General features: G+C 36.8%; 1 protein-coding gene across 1 annotated transcript in view; it reads right to left on the reverse strand.

The window, feature by feature from the left end:
- DNAH7 (dynein axonemal heavy chain 7) overlaps nt 1-17779 on the reverse strand; it is a 227691-nt gene that overhangs the window by 161881 nt on the left and 48031 nt on the right. The window contains exons 13-18 of the mRNA XM_034786290.1: nt 15305-15432; nt 14968-15046; nt 11149-11373; nt 9445-9591; nt 6972-7657; nt 1968-2154 (exon numbers count right to left, since the gene is read on the reverse strand). Coding sequence (XP_034642181.1) covers nt 1968-2154; nt 6972-7657; nt 9445-9591; nt 11149-11373; nt 14968-15046; nt 15305-15432 — 1452 coding nt within the window. The remainder of the gene's footprint in view (nt 1-1967; nt 2155-6971; nt 7658-9444; nt 9592-11148; nt 11374-14967; nt 15047-15304; nt 15433-17779) is intronic.

Here is a 17779-nt window from a genome sequence, read left to right on the forward strand (position 1 = left end):
ACAATTCTATGATTCCACAATCTCCCTAGGCAATTTATTCTAGTGCTTAACCACCCTGGCAGTTAGGAATTTTTTCCTAATGTCCAACCTAAACCACACTTGCTACCATTTAAACCCATTGCTTCTTGTCCTATCCTCAGAGGTTAAGAAGAACAATTTACCTCCTCATTCTTGTAACAACCTTTTATCTATTTGAAAAATGTTATGTCCCCACACCGTCTTCTCATCTCCAGAGTAAACAAACCCAATTTTTTCAATCTTCCCTCATAGGTCATGTTTTCTAGACCTTTAATCCTTTTTGTTGTTCTTCTCTGGACTCTCTCCAATTTGTCCACGTCTTTCCTGAAATGTGGTGCCCAGTACTGGACACAATACTCCAGTTGAGCCCTAATCAGCGTTGAAACACTTCTTGTGTCTCGCTTACAGCACTCCTGCTAATACATCCTAGAATGATATTTTCTTTTTTTTCAACAGTGTGATACTGTTGACTCATATTTAGCTTGCGATCCACTATCCCCCAGATCCCTTTTCGCAGTACTCCTTCCTAGGCAGTCATTTCCCATTTTGTATGTGTGCAACTGATTGTTCCTTCCTAAGTGGAGTACATTGAGTTTGTCCTTATTGAATTTCATCCTATTTACTTTAGACCATTTGTCCAGTTTGTCCCACTGCTTCAGTCATGGGGGGCAATGAGGGGAGTTAACATGTCACTTCACTATGAACGGTCCCTTGAAATGTGTTAACTTCTTATGCTAAACAATCTGATCCATCTTGTATTTCCAAAACCTGAAGAAGAGCCTTGGGTAAGCTTAAAAGCTTGTCTCTGTTACCAACAGAAGTTGGTCCAATAAATATTACCTCAACCCCTTTCCCCCCCGTCTCTCTATATACTCGATTTTTTTACTTTGCCATCATTTGTATACCTTATCAATATAAAACAAGTTAAATTTAATGAAAAGATGGCAGCATGTGAGAGCATGATAATGAAAATTTGTAAGGATGCTAATATTCTGAACAGTGTTCATATTGGGAATAACTTCAGAAGCTGAATGACTGCCAATTCAGAAAAGAGAAATATATCCCAAATAGAATTGCTGGGAAACTCAGAAAATGCTTCATTTTGTATATCATACTGCAAATGGTCCTCCCAACCTGTTGCTCAGAAAACAATCACTGGACTTTGTGTATCCCTAAATTTTATATATATATCCTGAAAAAAGCACAGATCGAAATATTTTTTCGATAAACAAAGGTTTTGTCCAGGTAAAAATGGAACTTCACACTTTCACCTCCAAGCAGTAATTTCACATTCAGCACAATTTTAATGGAAAGGAATGGACATTCGTACATCTTTAAAAGATTCGACAATACAATGAATTTTTTACAGTCTACAAAGTCAGGTGGAAAACAAGCTTTGGCAATGTCCCCATACCACAGAAATGATTAAGGCTGAATGCAGATTTCTCTTTTAATTTATTATTTATTTCCTCACAGGTAACTGGTTATTTCCCTGATGTACCAAGTTCGTAAAGCATGTATTTCCTTGTTGAGCTACAGGGGAGCTAAAATAGAATATCTGATGCAGATTTAACATCTGGGGTTTTAGAGATAGGGATATCTCTCCTGTTCATTATGTGAGTAGATAAAACCCTTTAAAATGAGCAAATGCACAATTTCAGTAAACACTTAGGAATATTATAGCAGTCAGTCTTTTAGTGCTGAAAGAAGTGAATTGTTTTTATATTATTTTGCTTTACATACTGTTTAAATTATTTAATTTTACTTGTCGATATACTGTCCTTCTAGGTAGCTGAAATAGGTTTGACAACCAACATTAACAACAACAACAACAGACTCAGGAAAAGAGTTAGTATGAAACATACAGAACACATTTTTATCTCACCAGAAGCAATTTTCTGATACACACTACAAACACACCCACTTTTTCTTAAGAGAGTTGTCCTTACCTGTAAAACAGATTTCATTAGATCTTTCCAGGTTTTATCCACAGCGGTGAATCGCCTACCTTCCTCGGGCATCTGTGCCATAATGTCAGGAGAACTGAAAATTGGCTCCAAATACAGCCAAGTAGCTTGAACCTTCAGCCATTCATCAAGGATTTCCTGTACCAACAACAGCTTTCCTTCCCATTCCCTATAAAACAGAAAGCATAGATTCATGCATTGTATTAATACTAACAATAAATCTTTTTACTTATAATGTTAAGATCTAAGACTTTTTTACAAGACACATACAAATTACAATCACTGAGGACCAGGAACTGGACAACATAAATAATAACTTCAATTTATAAAGTACTTTCCAACATTATCAGTTTTTCTTCATATTGTTTTCCAAAAGTACAATAGCTTTTTTTAACACAGATCCTTATTCCTCAGTTCCCTACAATGCCTTTGCAGGCAGACTGGGAAGTAGGAAATATATGTAACCCTTAAACGAAGGATGCCATCTTTGGTCAAAATGGGTAAATAAATACTGAACTACAGTTTCCAACAATTAATTATTTGTGACATGGATCCGAAACATGGGCCCCAAAACTGATGAAACTGAAATAACTCAAATAGCGTAGTTTGGCTTCTAAGGACTTGATCCAAAGCCATTGAAATCCATTGGAATATTTCCATTGATCTGAATGAGTTTTTGATCAGATCCTGAATGCGGATCTATGTACTTTCAGGAACGTTACCTTGAACAGAACTCACAGTTTAATCATGTGCTATTATATTTACAATAAGGAATAATGTACCCCACAACACACACACAACTGTATATAGTCTGCAAGTCCACCAAAAGTTTTTTTCTGTCAATATCATAAATCATTAGAGAACGAGAACTCAAATACTGGTAATATCATTGAAACCCTATAATGGAAAAACAACCTTAATCTATGTACAGAATATTTTGGACGTGATCTGGAGCCTTTGCTCATGTGAGTGACGCATTGACTTCACTGGAACTACTCACATAACAAAGCTACAGGAATTCATAGATCTCATAGATTTTAAGGTTACACTGGAACATTCTGTTCATCTAGCTTTCATTACATAGCCACAAAATTTCAAATAGTGATTTCTGCATCTAACCCTGCAACTTGTGGTTGAACAAGACAGTTTCTTTTAGAAAGACATTAAAAGTCTTCATTAAAAGAGTGGTGGAGAATTTACCACATCCTTTGGTAATCTGTTCCAATAGTTAATTAGCCTCACTGAAAATTTTTTATTTTATTTCTACTTTGAACTTTGCTGACTTCAATTTCCAGCCACTGAATGTTGCATGCCTTTGTCTGCTAATGAGACCGCTAATATTAGATATCTTCTCCCTTTGTAGTACATATTGATCATAGTTAAATTCTTTTTAAATTTTCTCTCTGATAAACTAAAAAGATTTGAGCTCTTTTAGTCTCTCATTATATAGCATGTTTTCCAGACCACAGGTCATCTTTTAGCTCTTCTCTGAACTCTTCTCAATTTTTCAATATCCTTCTTAAAATGCTGAAACTAAAATTAGGTACAAAATTTCAGTAGTCATCTCACCAGTGCCATAGGAGATAATATTACTACTAGGGCTGGTCGAAACTCAAAATTTCCATTTTGTGGGAAATTTTGACTTTTCAAACTTTATTTTCATTTCAAATCAAAACAAAAGCAAAATAGTATCAACATTTTCCACAAAATGAAAATTAAAAAAATGTGTTTCCAAAATTTTATTGTAGACAAAATGTGATGTTTTGTTTTTAAATGATTTTTTTAAATTTATTTTATTTGTTATTATATATTTACATTATTTCATGATGCCTGCAGTAGTAGTGTATAATATGACAGTTCATATCATGTTATATTGATATAACAGCCAAAATATTGTTTTAGTTTAGTATTTAAAAATACATTAAGAGCAACTGTTACTTAGTACAGATTGAAACATCTTGCCTTATTTTCTAGATCAAAATGTCTCCTGTTTGTGTTGTAATTAAACAGTTTACCACTAACACAAAGCAGAATGTTTTTAAAAAAATAAAATGTAAGAGTAAAATACGATGACAATTTCTTATCATATGATCACTTGACATAACATGTCAGATTATGCACAACTACTTCTGACATGTCATGAAATAATGTAAACATAAGTAGAAATAAAAACAGAATAAAAAATTGGGAAAAATTTTTCAAAATATAATTTTCTAAACAAAAAAGCTTCTGTTTATAAAATATTTGTTTTAATGGGAAATTTCATCAGAATCAATATCATTTCATAAACAAAAATCCTTTTTGTCACACTGCATTTTGCGAGGGTAAACTGTTTTGACAAAAAATTTCTGACCAAATCTAATTACCACTTGCTTGATATTCCTGTTTCTCTGACATAAGAGAGGGGAACACAAATGGTACTAATACCCTAACCCTATATTTTGTGGGACCCTATGTAAAAGGACATAAGTTTCTTCTTTCATCCTATACCACTGGCAGCTTTCTGCCTGCATATGACCTCGCCACCCTCCAAAGGTTGTGATAACCTCCTAGTTCACCTACTCCGGTAACTTCTCCATCCAGAAGGCGGAGACAAAAATGGAATTTTGCAAGTAAGAAGTCAGGGAGAGCAGTTAAATAATTCAGTCTATCACCGTTTGCTGCCACCATCATCAGACAGAACTGCAGAAGGGAATCTGAGATTGTGCTCTGACAAGTGAGCCAGAGTTATAAATTCCACAATTTCCAGCAATTTCCACAAACAGCTGAGACCCCCTTTTTAGCAATAAAAACCATCAGTGCCTGTGTCCAAGTCTTGGATCATCTTCCAGGCGCTGAAATCACATTGGCAAGCTTATGGTACACCCAGATGAGTGCCTCTCTTTTAATTAGTTCTGATATGTTATCCACTCCGGTGACTTTATTGTTTCTCAGTGTTTCAATGTTGGCCCACATCCTCAACTTCTTCAATCAGGATAAGTCAACTTCTCCAGTAGATTTCCTCTGCCTCTTACACTTTCAGCTTAGAATTTGTTTGTTCATATTGTATAGTTCTCAGCAATACCTGCCGCAAGTGCTGGATGAAACATTATAAACCTTTCAAAAGAGTTTTGATGGTTTGGAAGGACTTCCTACTGGCATTTGCTGCACAAGAGTTCTGTATATCTATGCCCTGTCGTTCAAGTCACTCTTCTTTTGCCACTTTAATCAGTGCATCAATTTCTTTCGTTATACAGGAATATCACTCTCTTGCAATTTCATCCATCTTCCTTTGTGCTCTTAGCTTCCTTCGTTGACCACACAACTCAATAATTATCTCCGTGATCCAAGGTTTCTTCTGTAGGATCTGTTTCCCCAGGAGTTTCTTCACAGTCTATAATGCAGAAGAAGATGTTGTGCTCTGTCTGATCTACACTACCTGTGCAGAGGTTAGCAGTTTGAACAAAAGCTGCGATCATCTTCCTAAATTCTATTTGTGTTTCACGGATTTTCTGTTTGTCAACATCATAGCAGACTCTGAGGGTACTTGCTAGTTATTCCTTGCTTCACAGTTTGATCTTTATGTTGGCTATAACTAGATTATGATTAAATCCTTGGTCAGCCTTCTTGAAGGACTGAGTCCCCATCACACTAGAACACTATCTCTTCAAGACCATGATGAAGTCTGCAAAACCAGAATGTCAAAGTCCTTTGCCTTCACAGTTTGTGCTTGAACAAGGTATTCATTAATACTATGTAATTTCCAGTCACAAATTGCATGAGCCACTGTTTGTCTTGCCATACTCCAATCTCCAACACAGCTGCAGCATTCTGGGTAATTCTTAGGACCAATACTGTATGTACTTTTTGATATATGTAATTATAAATAATTATTGTTTAATATATTTCAGTGGAAATTTTCACTTTTTTGACATTAAGAGAGAACAACCATTATACTGCAATAAATCAGGAATTACATTATGAATATTTGACAATATATTTATTTATTGAATGGGTCAACTTAAACAACATTTTTCAATTTAATATCAAGTAAGGATGCTCAAAAGTTAAAAGAGTCAATTTATGTTTAAATATTTAATTTAAATATATCATTGTAAATGTAAGATTTTCATGTTTTTTCCAATATGTCTAAGCCTGCTGGCTTTAAGAACAGAGCAAACTATTTACTGAGGAAACCGGGTAGGAATTAGGGAAAAATGAAGGCAAGAGTGTAAATAATTTTTTACTTGTTTTGTCTTTTTCATTTTCTTCATTCCCTTTATGTAGTTTACTGATTCCAATTTATTTAATATTCAGAAAGATTACAATTTAGGTAAAGATAACATTTTTTTCATTGGCCCACTACTTCCCCAATTATGCTGCCATATTTTATTATTAGGCCTTGTCTACACTACAGGGATAGATCGATCTAAGTTACGCAACTTCAGCTATGTGACTAACATACCTGCAGTCAATGTACTTAGATCTACTGACCGCGGGGTTCACACTATGCTATGTCAATGGGAGAGCGTCTCCTGTCAACTCCACTTTTGCTTCTCGTTCAGGTGTACAAGAGTCAACAGGAGAGCGATTTGCGGTCAATTTAGCAGGTCTTCACTAGGCCCGCTAAATTGACCGCAGATACATCAATTGCCGCGCATCGACAAGCCTTATTCTGTTGAAATAAATGGAATGTTAGGCTGTACCTTGTACATTTGGCAGCACAGCACGTGCATTCTAAATGAACATACTAAAAACGTCCACCAGCTATCAAGTGGTTAAGCAGTTCCCTCACTTTTAATTAAAAGTGAAAACCAGCTATGTGGAATTAAATACCGATACCAGTAAATGGTTTTAGCCCTTTTAAAATGAGATTACCACCCTTCTTAGGAAGGATTACCAAAACTCACAAATATTCTATTCCAATCATATCTTTAGATTAAGGAGAATAACTCATTTTTGACTTGTTAAAGTCACTGTTGCTTTCTATTAGTAAAAACATTTTACCTTATTTTTTTTTCATAAGGCTTAATGAATGGAGATCCTCTCATGGTTTGTGTTTTGACAATGTGGTCATCCAATAACATCTGAATATCATCCACTGAAGACAAAATATAAGTTCCTGTTTCTCTATAAGAAAGGAGGATAAATTCCATTGCATCCCATTCAGATATCATTTTAATCATGGCCTTCTCAAGTGAATGTTCTTTGCTGGCTGCTTCACTGATAGCCTCAAATTTATCCAAGTATGGATCAAGTTGCATATTAATATATAAAGAGACAGTTGAGTCTTCTGAAGGATTCAGTGAAAACCCAACAATTTCTGACATGGCCTCCCAGTGCCGTTCTTGTAAACCAGGGTTACAAATCACCTGGATTAGAGGAAGGTGTTCTTTGAATTCTTCCACTTTTGTTCTAATCTTTGTTGTCATTGATAATGCATTTGGGGAATCATGGAAGGTTTTTTCTAGTTTATATAGTCCGCGCCAATAGTTTCCTACATCTACCTCTACTTGGTCTGGATTCACCTTTGTGAATAATCCCTCCATCCAGTTTCTGTGTTTGGTAGTGAACTCTACAGTCATATCATAGAGACGAAGATATGGGTTAAGAGTGTCTTGGATTTTTTTACGCTGAGGGAACTGAGAAGCTATCCATCCAAAGGCCTCTTCTTCTGCATTAAACTGATCCATCTGTAGAGGCAAAAGTGAGGTATGAAATATAGAACAATTTGTCCACACCCATTAACCATTTATACATTAATATTTATACACATATATTAATAGAAAATATAACTGTATATTTAAAAAAATTAAGATGATACAGAAGCAAAGATTTTTAAAAAATCAAAAATACAAGGACATGCCTACCTTATAAATAAAATCACAGTATAAATTAACAAACAACCACCCTTAATCACCTCTCTCAAGCCATCACCATCAGTTGTTCACAAAAATAGAAGCATGCTCTTAAGGTCAACAAATTCAGTCTCGGATGCAAGACTAAAGAGTGAACAATTTCCAGAGTCAAATATCTTACATAGAAAACGCTCTATCACCAGCCTCCTCTCTTTTAAAATGAGACTGTCAGCTCAAGCGTTGTATTTCTGCAGTGCAGGGAAATATTCAGATGACATAAAACTGGCAATATCTATAAAGGATATGTCAGAGAACAGGAAGAGGCAGGGAAAGGCAAGGCTCCATCTGATCCTTAGCTGGCAGAGCAGTCCCTAGGAGACAGTTTAATATGAACAACTTTAAAGAGCCTTTAAAGATCAACTTTAAGCTGCTCTAGATTATACTGAGGGACATTTCAGCCCCTCTCAAGCACAGTATCAAGGAAGCCATAAATATGGCATACAGTTACTTTTGCGTGGCACAGGTCAGAACTGAGCCAACAAAGAAGGATGCCATCATCACACTAGAGTGGTTCTTTCTCACTATGGGCCTGATCCAAAGCTCAAGCCCATAGTCAGTCTTTCTACTAACTTCAGTGGGCTATGAATCAGGCACCTACAGCCCAATTCTGTTTCCATTGAAGTCAATAAATGTTTTACCATTGGTTTTAATGCAAGCAGGCCATGACACTCTTAATGGCCCAACATACATGTTGGGCAGTAAAGGAGACTACACAGAACCATACTGTACCCTGCAAGAGAGAACCATCAAGGTGGATGAGCACCCACCCAACACTAACCTCTGAAATCCCTCAGAAAGACAGAAATGCCAATTAAATGCTACTCCTTCAAACCCTCATAGGGACCATACATGTGTTACCAAAACCTCATTGTCAATAGCACGGAAGCCAGCTGACAGATCTGAAAAAGAGTCAATATAAATACCTGGGTCCAGATCCTAGGCCCCTGAAAAATCCTTTGTGCATCACAGCAGTTATACTTATCTCCTTTGTTAAATGCTCTGAAATCTTCATATGAAAAGCCCTATAAATGGGTTAGGTATTATTGCTCGCTTTGCCTTCACCTTGTCCCATTAACAGGGGTTGGTGATACAGGTTCATACAGCATGTGTGACGGGCACAACTTTTACAAACCAGCTGGCCAGGCCTGATGTTCTTGGTTTGAAACTGGAGTTTTCCTTCTCCTGGTTGGACTGCCTGCCACAGCTGACAAGCCCCTGGGCCAGACAGAGGCACAGAGAAGAGAAGTGACTTACCCAAAGTAATGCAACTGGTGACTTAGCCAGAAATGGAACCTGAATCCCAGTCAAGCCCCCTCTCCATTGCCTCCACCGAGATAGGTATTATTATTATTAAGGTAACAGCTGATCATTCCCCAACAATTACCACATACCACAACAATTGCCAGCACAAGTTAGAATACCCATGATGCTATAATAATGGGCCCCAGAGTGTCCAAGATCAGGGAAAACTGGTAAGTTTTACTACTTGTCAATAACTGTCAAAGCTTTTCATATTATATAAATTCATCCATTTACATTTAGGACAAATTTGAAATCTCTACCTTATCAGCAGCCACATCCAACTTTGCATTCAATGCCTGAGCTTTTTTTAGATATCTGTTGACTTCCTGAATGTCTCCAAATGTGTAAAATTCTTCAACTTGCTTAGAGTAACTCTCCAATTCCTCAACAAATCGTTCACAACGTATCTAATAAAGTGACAAACAATGTTATATACTTGGGTTCAAGAGGAATTCCGCCCCTCCCGTCCCTCTCCCCCCGCCCAGGTATAGCATTACAACATTGACTAGGGCCCAGATGTTTGAAAATATTTAGTTGTTGCTCCATACAGCATTGCAAGGTCTATGCAATGTAGATGGCTAAGTCCCATTTTCAAAAGTGACGTAAGCACTTAGGCTCCTAAGTCCCACTGAAAATCAACTGAAAGTCAATAGCACTTAGAATCTAAGTGTCTAGGTCACTTTTGAAAGTCACTTAGGCCTTGCAATGCCGAATGAAGAACACCTAAATATCATTAAAAATCTGAGCCTTGGCGTATGTTATGTTAAAGTATCAGTACAGGTCAATGCCTGTGACAGATTATAAAACTATATGGACCAATTATCTGATCCAGTGTAGTAAATTCTATGCCACCTTCTGGCTAATTACCATTTTCTTAATTTTTGAAAAACACCAAACATATATGTGATAAGTATGATACTAAGATCTGATTTTCAATCTTGGAATCAAGCCTTGTGCCCATAATGCCCCTTTCCAATTCCATCCAGATTCCAACTAGTGGTCACCAAGCCTAAGAGTTTGCATCAGGCCATGCAAATTCTTCAAGTACTCCCACTGAAGTCAGTTTGTGGTCCATACATTGGTTTACTAGACACTGAAGTCAACTGGATTACTACAACAAGTAATGTTTTGCAGTCTTTGTGAACATACAAATAATGCACCCACTGAAGCAATAATACAACTGACAAATTAAAATAATCATACTTACATTAAATACTGATAAATAAAACATTCACGGTTTACTTTTATGTGAAAAGGTTTTCCATTTCTAATCTGCATTTATCCGCTACAAAAATCAATGACACCCTCCAAACTATACAATAATATAAAGAAAAATATTCTAGAGATAAAATACTATATGTAAAATATAACTGATTTTTTTTAAAGTACAAATAAAATAAATATAAATATAGTCCACAGTAAATCTACAGTTACAAAATTGAATTATTTTAAAATGATCCTAGAAGCAATATTCACTTTTGTTAGTGAATGTAGATAACTTTCTTGTCAGAACTACGTTAGCTTTTTATTAGATCTGACACATTTCTGTCTATGTCAGTGGGGCTACTCACATGCTTTAAATTAAGTGGATGCACAAGTATTTTCAGGTTAAGGGCTTTAAAAGTTTCATACATATAACTCTTATCAACATCTATGGCGGTCCTGTACAAAGAAAGCTTACAGAATTGGGCCTAAACTGTGAAATATGGCTTAGACTGGAGAAGTCATTCATGGTATGTGCAATCAAATGAATAAGAAATCAATACAAATTAGTTAATATTATATATTCTGATATGTAGTGTGTCATATGTTTATTTAATGTAATTAATTCTGCATTGTTTTTAAAAGGAGTGGTGTAAAATAAATTTTAGAAGATTATGTCCATCAATATGATTTTTATGTCAATTGTGTTATTTAAAATATTCAAATAACACAAAGGTTTTTAAAATGCTTTCATTACTAACCTTAAGTCCCTCTTGAAATTGCTCTGTTTTTTCTTTAATTATTTTTCCGTGCTCTTCAAAAATCTCTGACATTCGAGCATACCACTGAAAAACACTATTATTCAGTCGAATATCTGCTGGTGAAAAGTTTGCACACTCTATCAGGAAAGCAAGGTAATTTTTGGAGTCCACTAATTTCTGTTCCAACTCAAACATGTCCCGTGTTTCCACTTTCTGTATATATGCCTAGGGGATACAAAATTAAACAACATAAATGTCTTCCCATCAAACCCCCCAATTTCTTTAATCTGTCATATTAAACATGAAAAGTCTCTGTTCAAGATGAAGTGGGTAGTTAATACGTCTATAGTCATAAGACAAAGGAGGGTTAGTGGGTTACAGTTTGCTGTAATGAACCATAAAAATCCAGTATCTTTATTAAGTCCATGATTTCTGGTGTATAGCAAAGTCAGATCCTGCACACCTTCAAAAGATGAGCCTGGAAACTTAAATTCAGAACTCTGCTAGACACCAAAAACCATGGATTTAATAAAGACACTGGATTTATGGCTCATTACAACAATCTGTAACCTATTAATCCTTCTTTGTTTTAGGACTATAGAGGTGTTAACTGTCCACTTCGCCTTGCATGGTCCCTTGTTTTTAGCAGTGACATTCTGAGTACCTTTCCCAGACCTAAAGAAGAGCTCTGTGGAAGCTCGAAAGCTTGTCTCTATCACCATCAGAAGTTAGTCTAATAAAAGGCATTACCTCACTCACTTTGTCTCTCTAATATACTGGGACCAACATTGCTACACCACAGCAAAAATAATTAATGTGATGACACAAATTTATCAATGAAATAATACTTAGAAAGATACAATCTGTCCAGTAAAATGTATGATACCACTATCTTTTAAACAATAGTTTATATCCAGCAGAATATAGTCATGGCTTCTGGCTCTGGGGAACACTGGTCTTTTAAAAAAATAGCCTATATAAAAACTAAAATAGCTTTGTAGCTAAAAGACAAAGGAGTTATCTGGAGGGATTTGATCCCAGTGCATAATCATAAGCCACAATTGGGAAAACTTAATATGGTGTTTATCTGACATAAAACTGCAGTAATAGAGACTCAATACTTTAAGATGGCACACATTTCAGGTCTTTTAAAGCTTTCTTTTTCACTTGAAAAAGTCTCAGAGTGTTGCCATTGTTCAGCTAGACTTTCAGAGTAAAAACAAAGCATTTAGATTCTGATTCAGCCAAGCATTCATTTGCTTGATTAACTTTAAGTATACAACTATGTTCCACTGACTTAAAATTAAGCATGTGCAAAAGTGCTTTGCTGAATAAGAATTAACTTAAGCACATGCTTAATTTTAAACATGTGTTTAAGTACATTGCTAAATTGGAGCCTGAGTATGCCAGAGCAGCCACTGGGACTCAATCATCACTCTAGTATCTATAATGTGGTGGGATTTTATAGTTATTGAGATGGATGATCACACACAAGCCACACATCTAATTTTAAATGACATTTTAAATGACAGCTCAATACATGATTTATAGGCAGAAATACTTTATATATAAATTACAGGCAGAATGCGTTTGAAAGTTTTCTATGCAGTACCAACTCTTCTCTAAGTTCTAATCAGACATTTCTCTGCTCCCCTGCAAGTTCATGTCTCTGATAGCTCAGGATATTGGGAATGAGTCCCAGTGTATTTCACCTCTAATAAACTGAATCCAGCCCAAGTCAGTAATGGTCAGAAGTTTTTTACCATTTGATCACATTATCTGTTCAAAGGCTTGTGTGATGTTGTCTAATTAAAATACAAACATGCAAATCATTATTGTTACCACTGTTATATAATTGCAACGAATCTTATACAAAGTATAACACATGGCCAGAAAGAGTTAAACAGCTTGTAGGCTAACTAACCCAAAGCCAACCTTTAAAGACAATGTTAGAAATGGTAATTAGGGCCATTCTATGGGTAGGCATGCTTGAACTTTGAAATGCAAACATATATTGTTAGAAGTTAGAAGTGATTCTAATTGTATGTATCTTAGATGCTACCCATGTAAACAGACAGTTCCTGTCTGTCACTATAGCTACTAATTCAGAGATCAAAAGGGAATATTAACATTTAGATGAATCTTGGGTGAAATAATGTCATTGTCTATATGTCTCTTTGAAGTTTGTGATAGACTGCCTAATGGATAAATTGCCCTATGTTAATTTGTGTAACTAATTACTGGTGAAAAGAACAGGAGTACTTGTGGCACCTTAGAGACTAACAAATTTATTAGAGCATAAGCTTTTGTGGACTACAGCCTGGGCTGTAGTCCACGAAAGCTTATGCTCTAATAAATTTGTTAGTCTCTAAGGTGCCACAAGTACTCCTGTTCTTTTTGCGGATACAGACTAACACGGCTGCTACTCTGAAACCTGTAATTACTGGTGGTGGTTAAAAAACAGAAGGTTACATCAAAAGCCTATTGTTTACCCAGGTCAAGTGGATGCTAGAACACTGTATAAAAAGACCCTTGGGTCCGATCCTTTTTATCTCAGATATGCTTGAGGTTTCATGCAGAGGAAGCCAAAGCCACAAGGACTGAGATTCCAGTTCTGACTGGACTGCCCTGAAATATAAACATGGCCTAATTCTAAAAGAACTCTTTTCAACTACAAAGCTCCCCATCTCTGCTGTGTATCTGAACCTCAAGAACTGAACTCATGTCTGTATGTATATTGACCTTTTAACAATACTCTCTTTCCTTTTTTAATAAATTTTAGTTTAGTTAATAGAAATAGGCTATAAGCATTTATTTGGGTAAGATCTGGAATATTCATTAACCTGGGAGGTAATGTGTCTGATCCTTTGGGATTGGTAGAACCTTTTCTTTTACATGATGAAATAAGATTTTAATAAATCATCATGTTTGACTTGGGTACCTTCAAGGGAAATGTGCTGTTGGTTTCTGGGCAACCAGGTTGCAATAAAGAAGCTGTTTTGTGCTGGCTTGGTAAATCTAAGTATTAAAATATCTACCCACTTTGGGGATTGACTGCCCATTCTTTGCAGTTCACCTTAGTTGAGTGACCTCAGCTGGCCCCCACTGGGACCCCGGTCATAGCCTGTATGAAAAGAACTATTTTCTCAATCCAGTTTTTGATAGGCATGTTCTCCATTATGTATACATCGCTATTGGCACCTACTAGCACTAACTGGAAGGGCATAGGAATCTAATTATCCACTTACTAATAAAAATGGGGTGTGCAGTCTTGGTCCTATTGAAATCAGTGGCAAAACTCCCACTCACTTATAGACTCATAGGTTTTAAAGTCAGAAGGGACCATCATGATCATCTAGCCTGAACTCCTGCAAATTTCAGGCCACAGAACCTCCCGCACCCACTCCTGTAATTGATCCATAACCTCTGAGTTACTGTAGTCCTCAAATCGTGATTTAAAGACTTCAAGTTACAGAGAATCCACATTTACATTAGTTTAAGCCTGCAAGTGACCTGTGCCCCATGCTGCAGAGGAAGGGGGAAAAAAACCCCAGCATCTCTGACAATCTGACCTGGGAGAAAATCCCTTCCTGGCCCCAAATAAGGCCATCAGTTAGACCATGAGCATGTGGGCAAGACCCACCAGCCAGACAACTTGGGAACGAATTTTCTGTAGTAACTCAAAGTTCTCTCCATCTAGTGTCCCATCAGGGCCATACATGAGGCAACTTGGTTAAGCTTACACTGTTGTGTATCCAAGAGCAGATCAAGATATTGGTAATTATACCTTGCTTGTAGTAAATAAGAAGAAATGTATACCTTAAGTTCCATTAACTCCTGTGTATTTGATGGAGTGGTAAGAGCTTTCTCAGCTATCTTCTCAAATTCATCACATAACCTGAAATATATAAAAGAGAGCCAAAGTCTGATATGTGTGTCTATACATGTAATGTGCTTCTCTGCCTAAATATTCAAATAAGGGCAAAAAATCATTAGTTAGTTTTTCATTCAGTCTTTACTTAAACAAAGTACAAATAACATATCTTAACATCTCTGTGCAGTATAGACAATAGTAAAAATATAGATACTTTTCTAGTGTTTACAAAATTTAGCACTGGAAATAAAATAATGTACATTTACTTAATTTGAGATTTACCTCAGGTTTATATCTTGATGATCTTTGAACATTTTGGCAACAATTTTTCCAAAAATTGCATCTGCTCGCTTTGCCAAAGTCCTAATCAATTCATCACAGTGCAGCTCAAACATTCCTAGACGAATGTACTAGAACACAAGTGTAAAAATTAACATACTTGACAAATGGTATATGAAAGAAACAATAAATTATCCTAACCAGCAGTATTCATAATGCTTTCTTTGTTGATCTATTACAATCTTGCAGTACCAGTTTTTAATTAATGAAGAGTACATAAAATGTGGAGATCTTGGCCCTCTTTTCAGTAAGAAATTACTAGTCTTTTGCTCTTGGTACAGGGAAAAGATTGTTAACAAGAGATGCCTACTACCATTAGTTGTAGAGGAAAGTTCCTGTATGCCTCTTCACTAACATCTCTAGTAGCAATGGTTTTGATTCAATTTAAATTTTGCTCTCATTTACAATAATATAAATCCAGAATAACTCCACTGACTTGACTGGAGTAGTAATGTAAGCGAGAGAAGCATCAGGTCCTAAAAGTGTTTGATTGTATACTCAATTCCTACCCACACACTAGTAGTCAAATAAATCTGTGGTGTAATTCCATTAAATTCAGTGGAGTTACACTTGGAATCAATTGGGTCTGGGGGGAGGGAGGGGGGACGTGCAGGGGAAGGATCACACATTTGTGCACTTCAGTAGGGAGTATTTAGAGAAAGCTATTGTAAAATTTTATTTCAACCTGAGTTCAAATGTTGCTAGAATTAACTCTCCAAGCTTAATTCTTCTATACCTAAAATTGCCAAATAAAAAGTTACTTATTGTACAGTAACTGGAGTCCTTTGAGATGTGTTGTTAATATGCACGTTCCACTAATGGTGATGTGCTTGAGTTCAGAATCTTTGAGCCAGCATTGTCCATATGGCCACATGCAGTCTGAGAGTCCCTGTAGTCCACATCAAGGGCATATAAGGGCAGTGTCTGCTAATACCCATTCAGTTTCCTCTCCACCACAGAATCCCAGGTGTAAAGGACTCTGAGTAAAGGGGGATGGAGGGAAGTGGTGAAATATGCATATGGACAACACATCTCAAAGAACTGCAGTTACTGTACAGGTAAGTAACTTTCCATTCTTCCTTGGGTGATTGCCCACATACACATTCCATTAATGGTGTCTCCACAGCAGTGAACCTGTGCAATGCAGGTGGGAGCTCAGAGTTTTTAGAAAAACAAAGACTGCAGCACCACTTTGCCAAACATAGTGTCCGATTTGGAGGCTTCAGTAAGGACACACATTCTTGACCACCACTGTCACCATTGATCTCAAGGTGGTATGGATCATGTCAAGGGCCACCTGAAAGCTGGTTTTGTCCACCACAGAGTCATAGAGTTCAAGGCCAGAAGGGACCACTATATCATCCAGTCTGACCTCCAGTATATCACAGGCCACCACCAGCACCCAGGACCCACATGCTAAACCCAGCAACTGAAATGAAACCAAAGCATTACAGTCCATGTGAAATTAGACTATTATATGCTATGGGGAGAGAACAGGCGGGACCAAGGGGAACCAGGCTCAAGCCCTCATAATGACAGGGAATGATTAAGTGAGATATACCCAGATAATTCTGGCAAGTGACCCACACCCACATACTGCAGAAGAAGTCATAAAACTCCCAAGGTCCCTACCAATCTGACCTGGGGGTAAATTCCTTCCCGACCCCACATATAGCAATTGGTTAGCCCCTGAGTATGTAAGCAAGGACCAGTCAGCGCATCTCAAAGAGAGAATTCTTGGTGCCACCTCAGAGACCTGGGCCACCCTACCAAATGACCATCTGTAGCCAGGATTATCCCTTATGCTTCAGAAGAAGGAGATGAAAAAAACCCTCCCAGCATACGCTGGGGCAGGGGGAATGCCCTCCTGATCCCTGACTGAAACACTGAAGCATAAGCCTTAGGAACATAAGACACAAACCAAAAGTGAGCCCAAGGGTTGTCGAGCCCTGCCCCCTGCAATCGCAAGAAAATCATCATACATTTGTACTTAAATTTGTCCAGTTCTCTCTTTAAACCAATTAAGTTGTTTGCCCCCACGACTACTATCACGAAGCTGTTCCAGAACCTGCCCTCTCAGATGGTTACAAACCTTCTTCTATTTTCCAGCCTGAATTTGTTGATTGCCATTTATATCCATTTGTTTTTGTGCCAACATTGTCCTTTAGCTTAAATAGCTCTTCACCCTTCCTAGTATTTACCCCCTAATGTATTTATACAGAGTAATCATATTCCCTCTCAGCCTCCTTTTTCTTGACTAAATAAATCAAGCTCTTTCAGTATCCTCTGATAAGATCGGCCATCTATTCCTTTGATCATTCTAGTAGTTCTTTATTCGCTGCACCAGTTCCAGTTTAAATTCATCCTTCTTGAACATGAGTGACCAGAATTATACACAATATTCCAAATGAGGTCTTA

This window comes from Trachemys scripta, chromosome 11 (genome assembly GCF_013100865.1).
Source record: "Trachemys scripta elegans isolate TJP31775 chromosome 11, CAS_Tse_1.0, whole genome shotgun sequence".
NCBI lineage: Eukaryota > Metazoa > Chordata > Testudines > Emydidae > Trachemys > Trachemys scripta.